Source organism: Pongo abelii, chromosome 13, assembly GCF_028885655.2.
Source record: "Pongo abelii isolate AG06213 chromosome 13, NHGRI_mPonAbe1-v2.0_pri, whole genome shotgun sequence".
NCBI classification, from domain to species: Eukaryota; Metazoa; Chordata; class Mammalia; order Primates; family Hominidae; genus Pongo; species Pongo abelii.
In genome coordinates, this window is record NC_071998.2 from 124,086,911 (window position 1) to 124,103,997 (window position 17,087).

General features: G+C 49.3%; 1 protein-coding gene across 8 annotated transcripts in view; it reads right to left on the minus strand.

Moving 5' to 3' along the window:
• AK8 (adenylate kinase 8) overlaps positions 1 to 17,087 on the minus strand; it is a 157,701-nt gene that overhangs the window by 21,114 nt on the left and 119,500 nt on the right. The window contains exon 13 of one of the 8 annotated variants that reach the window (XM_054520772.2): positions 11,224 to 11,316. The exons of 5 other annotated variants lie outside the window; for them this stretch is intronic. In XM_054520772.2, coding sequence (XP_054376747.2) covers positions 11,262 to 11,316 — 55 coding nt within the window. In that variant the 3' untranslated portion in view covers positions 11,224 to 11,261. Of the gene's footprint in view, positions 1 to 11,223; positions 11,317 to 15,818; positions 16,035 to 17,087 lie in introns of those variants that run through there. 2 more of the 8 variants (XM_054520769.2, XM_054520771.2) reach the window with 2 other exon arrangements.

Sequence of the window (17,087 nt, forward strand, 5' to 3'; positions counted from 1 at the left end):
AGGTGTCGCCGATGCCAAGAGGCCCCACTCAGATCCCCCTTCCAGAAAGAGCCTGAGGCTCAGCTGTAAGGAGTGCGGTCACCGCACCCTCCAGCTGAAGCATCTTGAGGGTATTGAGCCCTAGTTTTTGTTTTTGTTTTGACATCTTTACTGAGCTATAATTCACCCCCGTAATGAGTCTAATTCAATGGATTTAGTGTATTCAGAGTTGTGCCATCATCAACACCATCTAAGCATGGAACATTTTCATCACTCCAAAAGGAAACCCTGTACCCACGAACAGTCACTTCCCCTTCCCCAGCTCCCAGCCCTAAGCAAGCACTGATGGACTTTCTGTCTCTACGGATTTTCCTATTCTGCACATTTCACAAGACGTGGCTCTCCAAGTCTCCATCTAGGATAAAAAGAGGACTTCACAAGATTGTCTTAAGGATTAAATAAGATGACCCACAGAAAGCACTTAACACATAATTACATAGAATGTCCACGAGGGCCAATGTGCCAGGCTGCTTTCACTTAGCCTGATGTTTTCAAGGTTCATCCAGACTGTCGCATGGATCAGAACTTCATTCCTCGTGCAGCCAAACAGTGCTCCATTCTTTGGATCTATCACATTTTGTTTATGCATCCACCAGTTGATGGACTTGGACTTTTTTTTTTTTTTTTTTTTTTTTGAGAGACAGAGTCTCATTCTGTTGCCCAGGCTGGAGTGTAATGACACAATCACAGCTCACTGCAGCTTCGATCTTCCCGGCTCAAGCGATCCTCCCACTTCAGCCTCCCTAACAGCTAGGACTACAGCACATGCCACTACTCCCAGCTAATTTTTAAAAACATTTTTTTGTAGAGACAGGGTCTCACCATATTGCCCAGGTTGGTCTTCTGGGCTCAAGCAATCCACTCACTGTGGCCTCCCAAAATACTGGGATTACAGGTGTGAGCCACTGTGCTGGCCAACCGATGGATTTTTAACCCAAGCTTTTGAACCAAGGTCACACTCTGGGGTGACCTTTGGCCAAATACTAAGCATGACAGGGGTACCAGCACCTGGCATTTCTGCCCCTCGCAGCCCTCTGAGGGGCTGTCAGGGGCTGCACCAGGTCTGCATCATGATCCATGACTCCTCACCCACCTTACTTTGGGCTCTTTTCCTGGTACAGGTGTGCCTTCCCCATTAACTCCTCTTCACTCCTGACCCTGTCTCAGCACCTGCTTCCCGAGCTCGCATCCTGACAAGACACTTAGTGTGTCATAACAACACAGAACCCACGTGGGCCCACACACCAGCGCTCTTCTATTAGCCTCCGTGAGGCCATTTCATCCTCATCATAGGCTTGAGAGGCAGGGGGTGTCATTAGAACAGATGAGGGAACTGAGGGACAGAGGAGTTCAGCAACCAATCCAAGTTCCCCGGCCAGAAGTGATGGAGCCACGACTCAAAACCCAGGTGAATTCTCCAGTGTCAGTGCCCTTGGTCACAGCACTCCATTGTGATTCCGCTGAAGAAACAAGGGGAGGAGGGGGGCCCTGGCCTCCCACTGCTCAGCTCAAGCCACAAGCCCTGGCTGCATGTGTAGCTTTAGCTCCCCGGGGCTGTGCTGTGAGGCCCAGGTTCAGAGCCAGCTGGAGTCAATGTCATCTTTCTCCACCTGCAACAGATCAGCTGGAAGAGATTCAAGGCAGGAAACACAGCAGATGCTCTGCCATGGAGGCCCACCCATGTGCCTCTGCTCGCGACCTGACCTGCCGTCGGGCGGCCCCACAGGCACGGGTCTGAGAGCAGGGTGTGCAGATCCGGGATCCTTGGGTCACCTGGGGGACAAGTACATCCCCTCGTCACTGGTCACTGGAAACAGGACAGCAGAGACACGGGTAGGTGTGCTAATTTTGAGGTTTCCTTTCTCAGAGTCAGTCTCCATCAGTGACAACTGCTGCTTTAAAATCTGTCTCTGGTGAAAAGTTACATAAGCACATTCCAATGTTCCTCTGCCACAGCACCGTCGCTACCCACCGCCAGATTCCCCAGCCTTGACTTCTCTGCTATATATATATCTGTCTATATACACGTGCTGCAGAGAAACCTGTGTTTTAACCTTTTCTGCAGCTGGAGCTTTTCCATGAATCCCTCTGTCTACAAGTGTTTTACTCCTTGGTTTTAATTGTAATCCTTTGCCTTCCATTAATCAGCACCAAAACTGTTTCACTGATATTTCCTACCTGCCAGGCACTGGTAGTAAGCATGTTACATGCACGTGCTGTCTTATTTAATCCTTGTGAGAAGTACACGACCCCGGTACTGTGATCGTGCCCATTTTGAGGGTGCAAAGACTTGGGCTCTGAGAGGTGAAGTGTTGCCTCCAGGCTGGACTCCAGGGCCATCTGAATCTAGGACGCTCCGTTGTGGCTCTGCTAAGTTCTCAGAAGTAAAATAACTGTGCTTTGTTCCCTGAAGTTGGCGGAGCCTTCCTGAAATCTCCAGTGAGGATCAGGAAAGGGACGGCGAACCTGCCGGAACTCAAGCCAGCTAGCGGGCGGGAGAGGGGTTGACCCTGCTTACGTGCCCCCACTCTCCCAGCATGCTAGACCCCACCTCAGACTCCCTTGTGTCCCCCGTTACGTAGGGGGTGTGCTGGCTCCCACCCTCCAGTGTGCCTCACTAAGGACACAGGGCACAGCTGCCTCTCAGGACTAAAGATAAATTCCACAGATTCCAAAAGACCCTTCGTCCCCAATCACAGCTGCCTTGCCTAAAGAATCCGCCACCGTGGTTGTTAAACCCACACTTTAATTACTCCAAAATTATGTTAAATCCTTGCATAAATATTGCAGTGGCATCTTCTGAAGAATTTCATTACAGTAAGTTGGGTTGCTGCCAGAGCTCTCCACTAAAAAGTAAGAGGAGAATAGACACGTGCCAAAAAAAAAAAAAAAGGATAGATACTGTTTTCAAAATAAAAAGGCAAGGAGGTCATCCTCTGTCAGATCACACAGGTGTCAAAGAGAAACGGTCTCATGATAGCAGAAGTCTTCCATTTTACAGACCGAAGGGGAAAAACATACCCTTTAGCCCTCTAATCTAATAGGATTCACTTCTAGAAAAACCTAAATCTGATTAAATATTAATAACCAGTGGTATTAATTAAGGGGGAAAGTCTATCAAGAGAACCCCAATATGTTTACAGTGTCCCCAGGAAACTGGGAAAATTCACAATCAAGTGTGTAAATGTTCTAAAAAAGGGTCCTGAATATTTTATGAATATTTGTCATAAAACAGAAATAATAACCACTGTGCAGAGCTATTAGAATTAATATTTATGCTGCCCGTCATGAAATATTCATGGGGACAGAGAAAGGGGGGCCGTAAGACAAGAATTAATTTACATTGGGCTCGGTTTACCCGCTGGCTTGATGTTTAAAGACGGTTGACAAGCCTCCATATGAATCCGCCAGTCACTTCCCGCAGTCTGCGGAGTGGAGGGGGTGGAGACGGGTCCGGGGTGCTGACAGCTCACAGATTGAGTTTCTGACAGCCCTTAAAAAACCTAAACGGCCCCCCACCTTTTTCCCCTTCTTCCATTGCCCAAGGCGCTCTGTTCTGCCACCGTTCATCCGATCTCCCCTTCCATCTGCTGAAATTAACGAATTAATGAGCGCGATACGCTTTACGGTGGGGCCCTATGAATGTTTACAGGCGATTAAATTATAATGCGGGGCGGCTGTATAATTCATGAACCAATTAAAGGAAGTGTTAGTTGATTTGATGGGATGAGGACGTACAAAATGCATTTAACTAATGGGGAACCGCAGGCTGCCCAGGGCCGGCTCCCTCTCTCGGATTACACGGCTAATTGCTTGACTTTACGGGGCTGTCACAGATAGCCATGCATATTTCATTGTTCTCAAATACTTCAATTGTGTGCGTCTGTGTCGTGGCTGTAATGTGGAGAAGGCCGGCCAAACTTGGGTGTAGTTACAGTGCCCGAGCTGGGCCCCGGCAGAAACCTGAGCTCCAGAGTCGGGTGTCTGGGCCATTAGGTGATTAAAAAGGCTCAGCATGCGATCGCCTTTTGTTTTACTATGTTCTCTTCGAGACACTAATTCCGGACGCCGACTTCATGACTGTGGTGACGCTGGGGCCCTGATCCCTTTCTTTCCGGGGAGGGGAGGGGAGGTCCACAGCCCCCTGTATTGTTCACACCCTGTGTACCCTCGAAGCCTAATGTCCCCAGTGCAGGGGTCCCTCAGGACAGTCCACCTGAGACAATCCCCAAGCTAAGGGTTTCCCTCAGGCCTGACTTTGTCCATCCGTGTAAGGTGGCCACTAGGAGCTTCTTTAAATGCGGTCTAAACTTGGACCCAAACTTGAAGCTGTCATCAGCTCCTTGAAGTATGTTTGGAAAGAAATCAGCAGAGAAGAGCAAATGCACCCTCCCCAAGAAGGAGTAAAATGATCCTGGTGCTCAGGAAGAGAGAGGATGCTTCCAGAATTCTGTGAGCCGAAGGACAGAGGAGACGAAGGTGGCTGACTTCGCAGCTGGAGCAACGGGGATGTCGAGTTTAGGCAGATGCTGCCTTCATCCAGCAATCCCAGTGCACTCTGCGGGGAGCAGGGTGAGACCATCGGAGCCGCACAGCCAACCAGTCAGTCCTCTGAGATGGTTCTATTCTCTCCTCTCACTTCCAAGCCAAAGTGTGGCATTCACCTGAGCCAAGCACATGCATGCGCACACACACACAGGCGCACACACACACAGACACACACACGAAACAAAAGCCCTGTGGTTACCACCTTCAATCCTCCCGTGGATCCCTACGAAAGAATGTATTTTACTCCCACTTTTGTGAGTAGGGCCTGGGCAGCAGCCAGAGCTGGGGCTCTGGGGTCTGCACTCTCAGGATCAAGGCTCATACCCTTCTGCAGACACCAGGGCTGTGTGGCCAAGGGCAGCCCCAGGTTCCCCATCTAAGAGGACAGGGATGGCAACAGGTGAGGAGGATTAAAGGCACTAACCCGTGGCCTTAGTATCGAGGCTGGTATGTGATAATTACCCAATTTAGTTAGCCAATACTATTATCACATGCTAATAGAGATTCCGACTTGTGCAACAGGGAGGCTCTATCCATCACTTTCCTCTTCCACAAACGCACGTGACAGTAGGGGTTGGCTTCCACCCCTTAATTGCGCAGTGGACACTGTGCTGTCAAATGAAGCAACCAATGAGGTCTACAAGAATGCCTTATGGAGGCAGCAAAATAGATCCAGGTGGAAAAGGTTGCAGGAACCCCAGGGCCACACGTGAGGAGAGCACTCAAAAAGTCTCCACTTTGAGGAAGAAAGAAGGGCCAACTGCACATTAAAAGAAAGTAAGTTCACTTGGTCTAAAATATTTCATTGGGGACTAATTGAAAATGAAGTATCAATTAGTAGTCAAGCTGGGTTTAATGCATTCTGGTTTAAAATAAAACCAAACTATCATTCATCAAATACAACTGCCTTAAATATTTTACAGCTGTTACCTTATATCATCTTACAAAGTAAACAGTATTCTCAATGCATACATGCGGCAACTGAGGCTCAGAGTAGCCAAGTATCTTGGTTCAGAAATTTATTTTAAGCAAATATTTGTGCAAGTGTAAAGATATATGGACAAGATTTCTCATTGCTGAATTACTTTTTTGAGACAGAGTCTCACTCTGTTGCCAGGCTGGAGTGCAGTGGTGCAATCTCGGTTCACTGCAACCTCCACCTCCTGGGTTCAAGCGATTCTCCTGCCTCAGCCTCCTGAGTAGCTGGGACTACAGGCGTGTGCCACCACACCCAGCTAATTTTTGTATTTTTAGTAGAGACGGGGTTTCACCATGTTGGCCACGATGGTCTCAATCTCTTGACTTCATGATCTGCCCACCTTGGCCTCCCAAATTGCTGGGATTACAGGCGTGAGCCACTGCACCCGGCTTTTTTTTTCTTTTTTGAGATGGAGTCTGGTTCTGTCACACAGGGTGGAGTGCAGGGGTGCAATCTTGGCTCACTGCAACCTCCGCATCCCAGGTTCAAGCGATTCTCATATGTCAACCTGTAGCTGGGATTACACCATGCCTGGCTAATTTTTTGTATTTTGTAGAGAGGGGGTTTCATCATGTTGGCCTGGCTGGTCTTGAACTCCTGACCTCCAGTGATCTGCCTGCCTTGGCCTCCCAAAATGCTGGGATTATAGGTGTGAGCCACCACGCCTGGCCTTACTTTATATGTCTGGTTTTAATTTTTTAATTTTAATTTTAATTTTTTTTTTACAATGAGACTGTACTATTTCTACAATTAAGAAAAACACTAATTATAAAATCACAGGCTGGGTGTGGTGGCTTACACCTGTAATCCCAGCACTTTGAGAGGCCGAGGCAGGTGGATCACCTGAGGTCAGGAGTTCGAGACCAGCCTGGCCAACATAATGAAACCCTGTCTCTACTAAAAATACAAAAATTAGCTGGGCATGGTGATGGGTGCCTGTAGTTTCAGCTACTTGGGAGGCTGAGGCAGGAGAATTGCTTGAACCCAAGAGGTGGAGGTTGCAGTGAGGTGAGACGGTGCCATTGCACTCCAGCCTGGGCAACAAGAGTGAAACTCTGTCTCAGAAATAAATAAATAAATAAATAAAATCACAAGAAAAGGTTTATTGTTAAAAATGGAAAAGTGTGCATTTTCAGCTACAGGACCAACATAATGGTGATAACACGTAAGATTGGACCAGAAGTTCTTATGTGCAGATCATACAACATACAGATTTAAAGCTTCATGTGTCTGAGCAGTGGTCTCAGTCTCTTATCAAACCCCCCATATCACTGTGGAATCAGAACTTCATTTCAATAAGAGTGGGCAGAATGGGGACAAGGACATAGCAGATGCTGGCCACTGAGAAGGACAAACAGTGGGATGACCTTTCACCCAGGTGCCAGCCTCCCAGGTGCTCAGGTGCGAGAGGGCTCAGGTGAGGAAGTGTGAATAGCTCAGTGCAAATCAATGCCTCTGGTTTAAGAAAATCAAATGATGTTCATTCATTCATTCAACAAATATTTACCCAGTGCTTCCTAGATGCTAGTTGCTGGCTGCCCTAGGAACTACAGATCTAGTGGCGAATGAGCCAGGCACATTCCTGGCCTCCCACAGCTTTTACCACGTGTGTTCAGATACACACAGACACTATCTGCCTGTGGTACTTGGGGTTGATCTCGATATTAAAAGATGCAAATATGTACTATGAAAAGACCAGTTTGCAACTGGCAAAGGGATGAGATCCACAAGTTGTTTGGTAAATATGGTTTGGACAAGGAGGGTGAAGTACACACTAATTTCTTGGATGGATAATTTTTCTGATGAAGTGGCTAAGTTGTGTTTGTTTGTTTGATTGTTTTGAGACTAAGTCTCGCTCTTGACCCCAGGCTGGAGTGCAATGGCGCGATCTCGGCTCTCTGCAACCTCCGCCTCCCGGGTTCAAGCGATTCTCTTGCCTCAGCCTCCCGAGTAGCTGGGATTACAGGTGCCTGCCACCACGCCCGGCTAATTTTTGTATTTTTAGTAGAGACGGGGTTTCACCATGTTGGCCAGGCTGGTCTCGAACTCCTGACCTCAGGTGATCCACCCATCTTGGCCTCCCAATGTGCTGGGATTACAGATGTGAGCCCCCGCGCCCGGCCAGAAGTGGCTAAGTTGTTAAACAGCTAATATTTACAATGTTTTTCATGAGCTAAGCATGCTACATAACATAATTTCACGCAATCTTCTCTTTGTAGGAGTTAGGCACAATCACCATCCCCTATTTGATAGGTGAGGGAACTGGGTCTCAGGGAAGTTATGCAGCTTCTCAAGGTCCTATCCCTAGTAAAGGCAGATTCTGGGTTCAGGTGCTGGACACCCTGGCCTGCCATAACCACTGGGCACTACCGCCTCCTTGGATGGTCTTGTGCGAGGCACCTCGTAAGGCACGCTGGCTCTTCAGGAGCCCCGTGCCCAGCACTCTGTGAGGATGCACAGGATACCTCTCACTGCATCTTCATGGCAAGCCTGGGACATAGGTGTAACTGTCACCCCCATCTTATGGATGAGGCAGCTTGCCCCGATATCGGCTGGTGAGTGACCCAGAAGAACTCGAGACCCACAGCTGCTGGACTCTTAACATCCAGGGTGGGAGCCACTGGGCTGTGCTGCTGTTTCCCAAATGCAGGAAGTCTCTTAAGTGCTTCATATTTACTCTGTTTTTTTTTTTTCTTGAGACAGATTTGTTCATCGATAATTTTTATTTTTTTAAATCGATGTGAAAATCCTCTTGCAGGGGTGGACTGGAGCTGAGGGCAGTTGAAGGGGTGAGTGGGAAAGCCCACAGCCAGGAGCCACCAGAACCGGCACGGAGAACAGACTCTGCTGCAGGAGGCCATGGGGCTGGTGTTGGGGTGGGCGTGCACTTGCCATCCTTTTATTTCTTCCCCAACCTACTTCCTCTGTCTTCCTTTCCTCGAGATACTGACAGCACACTTATATTGAGTTTCTGCCATGTGTACGCATCTTGGGGAGGCCTGGGAGGCCCTGATGCATCAGGCTTCTTGGCCTGTCTGTACCCGCCCCTGAACCAGCCTCTCTTCCTTCACCTCTTCTCGTGGCTGTGTCACGCAGGCTGGAGTGCAGTGGTGCAATCTCAGCTCACTGCAACCTCCGCCTCCTGGGTTCAAGCGATTCTCCTGCCTCAGCCTCCCGAGTAGCTGAGATTACAGGCATGCGCCACCACACCCGGCTAATTTTTGTACTTTTAGTAGAGACGGGCTTTCACCATGTTGGCCAGGCTGGTCTCGAAATCCCGACCTCAAGTGAGCCACCCGCCTTGGCCTCTCAAAGTGCTGGGATTACAGGCGTGAGCCCCCGCGCCCGGCCCCTCTTCATTTCTTCCACACATCTTTCTGTCCAGCGTAGACGCAGCAGTAGCCAACAGGAGACACACCTCTGTGGCCTTCCCAGCACAATTCCGAGGACTTCCCTGAATATTGCAACTCTGGGACATCCCCTCTGAGCTTTCATTCCAGGAAAACCATGCTTTCTTCTCAAATTTCTAAATAGGATTGGAAGCTCTTACTTGTGGACTAGCAAAGACAAGGGTTCAGATTCTGGCGCTTCAAATAGGACTCCATCTGGTGAATCCCACCAGGACGCTAGCTCCCCCACAACAGCAACTTCAGAGAGGAGTTCCCTTAGGCTCCTTGCCCTCCCAAATCTGCACCTAACTTCAGGCTGCATCCAGAGATACCAGTGGAAATTAGGTACAAATTGTACCCTGGACTTGACTTTGCAATTGGAAGGAACCTCGATTTGTGGGGGTAAAGGTCACCGCCTGGAAGGCCTAACCCAAAGTCCAGCCCTGTGGCTTGGCCAGGCCAAGAGAAGCCTCCCCTAATTGCCTATGGAAAAGAACCCGGGGTTAAACTGTTTATCTGGGTTATGCTCCCAGGTTAAATTTCTTAAGTGAACTGACCCAAGGAGGTGAAACCTGAATTTCTAGATAAAGCTTTTCCACGTCTTTGGCCAGGTACACAGAACTGCAATTTAAAACTTCTGGGTCTTATGCCAGGTGCTGTGGCTCGTGCCTGTAATCCCAGCACTTTGAGAGGCCAAGGCGGGCAGATCATTTGAGGTCAGGAGTTCAAGACCAGCCCGGCCAACATGGTGAAACCCCGTGTCTACTAAAAATACAAAAATTAGCCGGGCGTGGTGGTGCACGCCTGTAATCCCAGCTACTCAGGAGGCTGAGGCAGGAGAATCGCTTGAACCCGGGAGGCAGAGGTTGCAGTGAGCCGAGATCATGCCACTGCACTCCAGCCAGGATGACACAGTGAGACTCCAAAAAAAAAAAAAAACAACTTCTGGGTTTTGCTAGTTGTCTGTGAATTAAGTTAAGTCTATGATTCCAGCCAAGAAGGCTGCGACATCCTGGTGGCATCTCCTCCCAGGGCCATCAGCTTGTGATAATCCTGGTCTATGTGTGACGGCTGACGAGCACAAATGCTCTCAAAGTACTGTGCAGCCACTGACGGTGAGGCTGGGGACAGTGTTTGTGAACACAGGTTCATGGTATATTCCATAGAGGAAAGGGCTGTGATATAATGTGTGCAATTAAGATCCTGTTTTCATTTTTATTATTTATTTTCTTATTTTTTTATTTTTGAGAAAGAGTCTCGCTCTGTCGCACAGGCTGGAGTGCAGTGGCGTGATCTGGGCTCTGCAACCTCTGCCTCCTGGGTTCAAGCGGTTTTCCTGCCTCAGCCTCCTGAGTAGCTGGGACTACAGGCATGCAGCACCACGCCCGACTAATTTTTTTTGTATTTTTAGTAGAGATGGGGTTTCATCATGTTGGTCAGGCTGGTCCCGAACTCCTGACCTCAAATGATCCACCCGCCTCGACCTCCCAAAGCGCTGACATTATAGGTGTGAGCCACTGTGCCCAGCCAAGACCTGTTTTTATAGAGTAGTTTTTAAAATATTGGAATAGACATACACCCAAATGTCAACATTAGTTATCTTTGGATATTGGAAATATTTTTACTTAGCTACATTTTCTAACTTTTTTTTTTTTTTTTGAGATGGAGTCTCGCTGTTGCCCAGGCTGGAGTGCAGTGGTGCAATCTCTGCTCACTGCAGGCTCCGCCCGCCGGGTTCACGCCATTCTCCTGCCTCAGCCTCCCGAGCAGCTGGAACTATAGGCACCTGCCACCATGCTCGGCTAATTTTTTGTATTTTTAGTAGAGACAGGGTTTCACCATGTTAGCCAGGATGGTCTCGATCTCCTGACCTTGTGATCCGCCCGCCTCGGCCTCCCAAAGTGCTGGGATTACAGGCGTGAGCCACTGCGCCCGGCCTACATTTTCTAACTTTTCTACAATAAGTAGATGCCCTGTGTAATCAAATGTTTGAAATAACCACCATCGCCACACCCTGCCCCCACCTTGTTCCTCCAGTGGCTTCCCTTCCCCCAGCTCTCCCGGAATGGGCCTGGCTGTCCCTGGCCCAGGACATGGGCACTGGCTGCCCCCTGCCCACCCCGCCTGCAGAACTCTTCCTCCCTCCTCCTGCTGCTGGCGCCTTCCTTCCGTTCAAGTCTGAGCTTCAACCAGCCCTCCTCAGAGGCACCAAACCAGTCACCTTGCCCCTACTTGATCATGCCCTGGCATTTTAATCCCACATAAAGCACTTGGTCCTAGCAGGTATTTCTTCTCTGTTTATTTGTCTAACGTCCGCCTCCTCCCATGGGAATGTTTTGCTTGTTTCTGTGGCCCCAGCGTCTGGAACGGCAAAGAGAAGCCTACAATAAATACTTGTGGAGTGAACAAATTGAAGTGTAAGTCCTTCCCTTACTACTAGGAATAGCAGCTGCCACAACTGGGCTCCGAGCTGAGCATTCTACATTGGGGAATCATACCACATTCCCATGAGGAAGGAGCCAGGCCACCGTTGACCTCCTTTTGTCCTGGGGAACCTGAGGATCAGAGACATAAAGTAACCTCCCTATCACCCTCCTAGTAAGCCGGCTGGTTCTGGGCTCTCTCATCTTGCCGCTCCATTGCCAAGAACAACCTCCATCCCCTGCCAGTGGCTGAGCCTGGCCCTGCAGGATGTGGGCCTGGCAGGCAGGCAGCCCTGCCCCTCTGCCTGGCCCCAGTGGCAGGGTCCCCACAACTCCTATCTGGGAAGGGCTTAGGGGCAGCAGCCAAGTTAGAACTGCTCATGGGACATGTCCACAAAGCTGCACACACTGTTTACTGAGAAGATGGGTTTATTTGGGGTGGCTGGGGCAGAGAGAGCTCATGAGTGCGGGGGCTGAAGCCATCCCTGGACTAATCCCCAGGTACTCACGTCCTGGTAGGGAAGGGCCCCTGGCACAGGCTCAGGCTCGTGGCTTTAAGCCAGTTTCCTTGCTGGAGGGTATGGGTCATCCCCAGGGTGGCCCAGCTGGGGCGGAAGGGCACCCTCGCAGTGAGGGGATCCCCGCTGTGGAGAGCATGAAGCGCCTCCATGTTCTCTACAGAAGGAGACAAGTGGGCAGGAGACAAGTGCTCTCACGCCCCATCCCTGCAGCCTCCTGGAGTGGCACTCTGGTGACAATGGGGACCTCAGGGAGCATGCACAAAGGCCTCCTCTTCGTATTTACTCATCCAGTCTCTCCACTGCCATCTGAATTAGGTCCCATCATCGCCTCCATTTTATGATGGAGAAGGAGCCCTCCAGGTGGGATAAGTCATTCAGACAGCGCAACTCACAAAGGGCACTGGAGCCTGGAGTGCGGTTCCAGAAGGCAGCTCTTTGCCCTCACACCACGCTGCCTGTCTCTAAAGGACCCACTGCAGGGTGACTTGGTTAATGGCTGAGAACCCACTCAGGTCAGCAGAAACTCCAGGGAAAGAAGAAGAGGCACATGGCCCCCTAGGATCTGTGCAACAACATGCTACCAGGAGACGGCAGAACACGCAAGGTAAGGAAAGGGGAAGCAGAGGATACTCTTTGATGTTTCTGAAGTACCTCGGCCACAAGCAAGCACAGAGATGTATTTCAGTTTGGGATAGAAATGGCTATTTGCATTTCATCATCTTTGAGCAGGACTGCAGACATAAATGGGACCCATGATGGAACCAAATCAGCGTATTGCAGTGTGAGCCCAAGGTGATACCAGCAGGCCTTTGAGAGGTGTGGGCACCCAGCGTGTAACACTGGCATTAATCACCAGTGACTCTGAATGTTTGTGGATCAGTAAGCATGCAGATGAGAGAACAGGATCAGCCCCCATCCCTACCTGATTGGAAACATATCAGGCCGCTCACCCTTTCATATCAAGTTTCCATTGTGAAGAGTGAAACTTTCAATGCCCATTCCTCTTGGCACTGCCCTCTCGGTGATGCTGGCGCTTCCTCCTGCCGCTGTTCCCGGGAGGACACTTGAGCCAAGGGCAGCTTCTCCTCCTCTCCCTCCCCCAGCCATGCCTATCGCACATAAGGAACCAACAGTTTCCAATTTGATTCCATTTTTCTCCAACCACTTAAAGAAAAAGGCCTTACGGCCAAAACATTACCACTGATTTTTTTTTTTTTTTTTTTTTTGAGACAGAGTTTTGCTCTTGTTGCCCAGGCTGGAGTACAAGGTGCAATCTTGGCTCATTGCAACCTCTGCCTCCCGGATTCAAGCACTTTTCCTGCCTCAGCCTCCCAAGTAGCTGGAATTACAGGCATGTGCCACCACGCCCGGCTAATTGTGTATTTTTAGGAGAGACAGGGTTTCACCATGTTGGCCAGGCTGGTCTCGAACTCCCGACCTCAGGTAATCTGCCCGCCTCGGCCTCCTAAAGTGACGGTATTACAGGCATGAGCCACTGTGCCCCACCTTGCTGATATTTTTATCAGCATCTTCCCTTCTTTTAGCTGACAGGAGCAAGCACTTGCTGTCATGCCAGAATATTTGGATTACAACTTGGTTGTCTAAAAGATTTGGCAGGTTTTCATATTTTCCATGTGTCAGGGACCTGGAACACTACTGTGTCCTGGCACCCCCTCAGCTGCTTTCTTGCCTATGGTATCTCCCAGGTGCCAGGTGCCCCCTACCCTGCACCCCAAGAGCCACACCGGGAGAGAGTGCTGCCGGCCAAGCACCTGAGCACCTTGACCTGTCCCACCTGATTGCACCGGCTCTAAGACAAACCTCAAAGAATGCGCTCACTGTGAAGGACAGTAGTTAGCTGTGTCCAAATCTGTCTGTTCTGCTAGAGGGAGGCTCCTGGGAGAGGGACCATGGAGGACAGGACTGCGCCTCACTCCCACCTTTGCATCTTCAGAGCCTGCACCATGTGCACATAGCCCTCATCACAGGGCTTAATCAGTTTGCTGAATGAATACGTGATCTTCCTATTTGCTGAGAGCCATAAATCACCAGCTATAGAAGTGGCGGCCCCAGTAGCCATTGCATTATAGCATCCCAGGGCCAAAGAGAACACCAGAAGACCCTTAATTTTACAGGCAGAGTTGCCTCAGGCCAATGACTGGCTCCAACTCTCAGATTTTTTTTTTTTGAGATGGAGTTTCGCTCTTGTTTCCCAGGCTGGAGTGCAATGGTGCGCGATCTCTGCTCACTGCAACCTTTGCCTCCTGGGTTCAAGTGATTCTCCTGCCTCAGCCTCCCAAGTAGCTGGGATCACAGGCATGCACCACCATGACTGGCTAATTTTGTATTTTTAGTAGAGATGGAGTTTCACCATGTTGGCCAGGCTGGTCTCGAACTCCTGACCTCAAGTGATCCACCCGCCTTGGCCTCTCAAAGTGCTGGGATTACAGGCGTGAGCCACCACACCTGGCCTCACAGATTTTTTGAAAAGGAGGTGTATTCCTCAGCTGCCCTTAGCTTTCCTCCCATTGCCATCTTCGCAGACACTAAAGAGTTCTTTTGTGCAAACTCTTCCCGGTCTACATAAATTCCACTTCCCTTTGTTTTCCTCTCATAGGAAGTGCAAAAACAGCAGCTCATTCTTGTATAGAAAAGAATTCTCCTCCCAAAAAAGAAGCTCCCAGGTTCTAGAGAGAAAGCTTTGAGGCCCTCAGTTTAAGCCATTCTGCCTTCTGCAGTGTCTGGGGGAAGCTGCTGTCGGGCTCAGCTCTCTCCTAGAGGCACCTTGAGGTGTGGAGCTTGGCTCCGAAAGCCAGGCAGGGAGCCAGAGGGAGGGCGCCTGCAACCTGCGAAGCCGTTTCTTAAGTGATCATTTGCATACCTAAAAATTCACTGTTCATGGTAACAAATTCTTTTTAAAACACCTTCTGCACCGATAACAAATCTATGTTTTGCCAAGGTGAAGGGAGAGGCGATCAGCTGCCAGGTGCCACACTCCAAAGTGTGAACAGAATCTGAACCACCCTCTCACCGAAAATGCCGGCATCTCACTGACCTGACTCTGACCAAGCAAGAGCGCACTGGATTGTCCCACTCTTTGGAGCTCAAAATGGGCTTCTGTAAGCACTGAACGCATATCACCTAATTTATTTCTCATCACTCCCTGTGAGTAGGTACCATTATCATCATCCCCCCTTTAGAGATAGGTGAATTCCACACACCCATAAAACAACTCACTCAAGATCATTATCAACCCTACATCTATAACTCATGGACTGGTGTCTAGAGAGTTCTGCCTGGCTGATTTTCTCTGTTCTTCTAACTACTCCACAACTAAATGTTTCACAAGGCCATTTCCCCCCCAAATATTTATGTTCTCAAATGTTTACTGCCTCTCTATCATGATCAAGATTTTATGAGCACTCTATACCAGCTGGGAATTAAATACATAATTTCGGAATCATCGCATTCCAGTTTGGTGCTACATTTGTCTCTATTACACTGCAGCGGTTGCCGTGGGCACCCGACAGATGACAACGGAATGCGTGTGTCCAAGGGCAGCCAGAGTGACTGACATTTCAATCCAGAAGCTGCCACGGGGACCTGGTGATTCCCACTGTTAGCAGGAGAGAAGCTTCCACAGCTCACTGGGATGGTCAGAGGGTTCTGGAGCAGGACCAGGCTAGGACGGGCTCCCCCCTCACCCTCACTGCACCAACGAGGCCGTTTCCAACCCGCTGGCCTGTGGGGAAGGAGGGCCCGCCATCTCACGGCAGGTGAAGAAGACAAGGAGAAAAAGAGGCCATTTTTTTCCTCTGATGAGCAGTACCCACTCTCTTACAGAACAATCCGGGCTATGCCTGGGGGCCTGCTGGTTAATCCCATCCTGTATGGGAAATACAGAAAGAACATCGAGCCTGGAACAAAACTGCTACAATTTATTATTCCCTCACATTTACCTGTATGCACTACCTCACTGACCCTCACAGCAACTTCACACAATGTGGACTGCTAATTCCACTTCGCAAGTGAAGAAACTGAGGCTCCGAAAGGTGGCAACCGCAGAGGTGGATGTGGTTCCTGTTTCCAGGCCTTTGCCCTTTCTGTTCCCTCTTGTGGCCAGCCCCTCGAAACACTAAAAATGGAAATAACTGTCATTACTGAAATACTCTGTCTATCAAAATAGAACTGCCGTGGGTAATATAGCCATTCTTGAAAGAAAACATTTAGGGATATTTTAAATCCATCACTGATCCTAAGGGGGAAAAAAAAAGCTCCCTAAACCTTAAGTTTCATGATGATAAACATTTCCACAGCTTGAGCACGAGGAGGGCAATTCCACTGAACTGGGCCACTAACTTGGACAGGGCTGCAGTTTTGATGGCTCTGGGGGCCATCCCTCACATCGCTGTCCTGATGTCCTCATGGCCTGCCATGTGGCATCACCCAACTTAGATGAAGCCTTTGTTTCTTGGACGTTTCAGTCATTTCCAAAGCATCCATCACTTTCAGTCATCCAATTCTTTATTGCCACCAGTAGAATTATGAGCTCTTGAGCACTTTGGTGGCACCCATTGAAAACAGAAGTGCAACTACAGTTCCCTTCCAGGGTTTTAATCTAGAGAAACAGTCACATGAATACGCGGAGCCACACATACGGCATGTTTATTACAGCACCATTTGCAAAGGGAAAGAAAGAAAAAAGTCTAAATGCTCTTCAGCAGGGCTTCCTACTCATCCATATCCTCATCAGTACTTGGTTTGGACAGACTTAATGTTTGATAAGCTGGTAGGAACAAAACAATGTACCATTATGATTTAAACTCGTATTTTCCATTTTCTTTTGTTTGTTTGTTTGTTTGTTTATTTTTTTGAGACAGGGTCTGGCTCTGTCGCCCAGGCTGGAGTGCAATGGTGCGATCTCGGCTCACTGCAACCTCTGCTTCCCAGGTTCAAATGATTCTCTTGCCTCAGCTGCCCAGGTAGCTGGGATTACAGGCCTGTGCCACCACGCCTGGCTAATTTTTTTTTTTTCTGCATTTTTAGTAGAGACGGTTTTTCGCCATGTTGCCTAGTCTGACCTCTAACTCCTGAGATCAAGTGATCCACTGCCTCAGCCTCCCAAAGTGCGGGGATTACAGCCATGAGCCACCGCATTTTCCATTTTCTAATGAGGTTTAGCAACTTT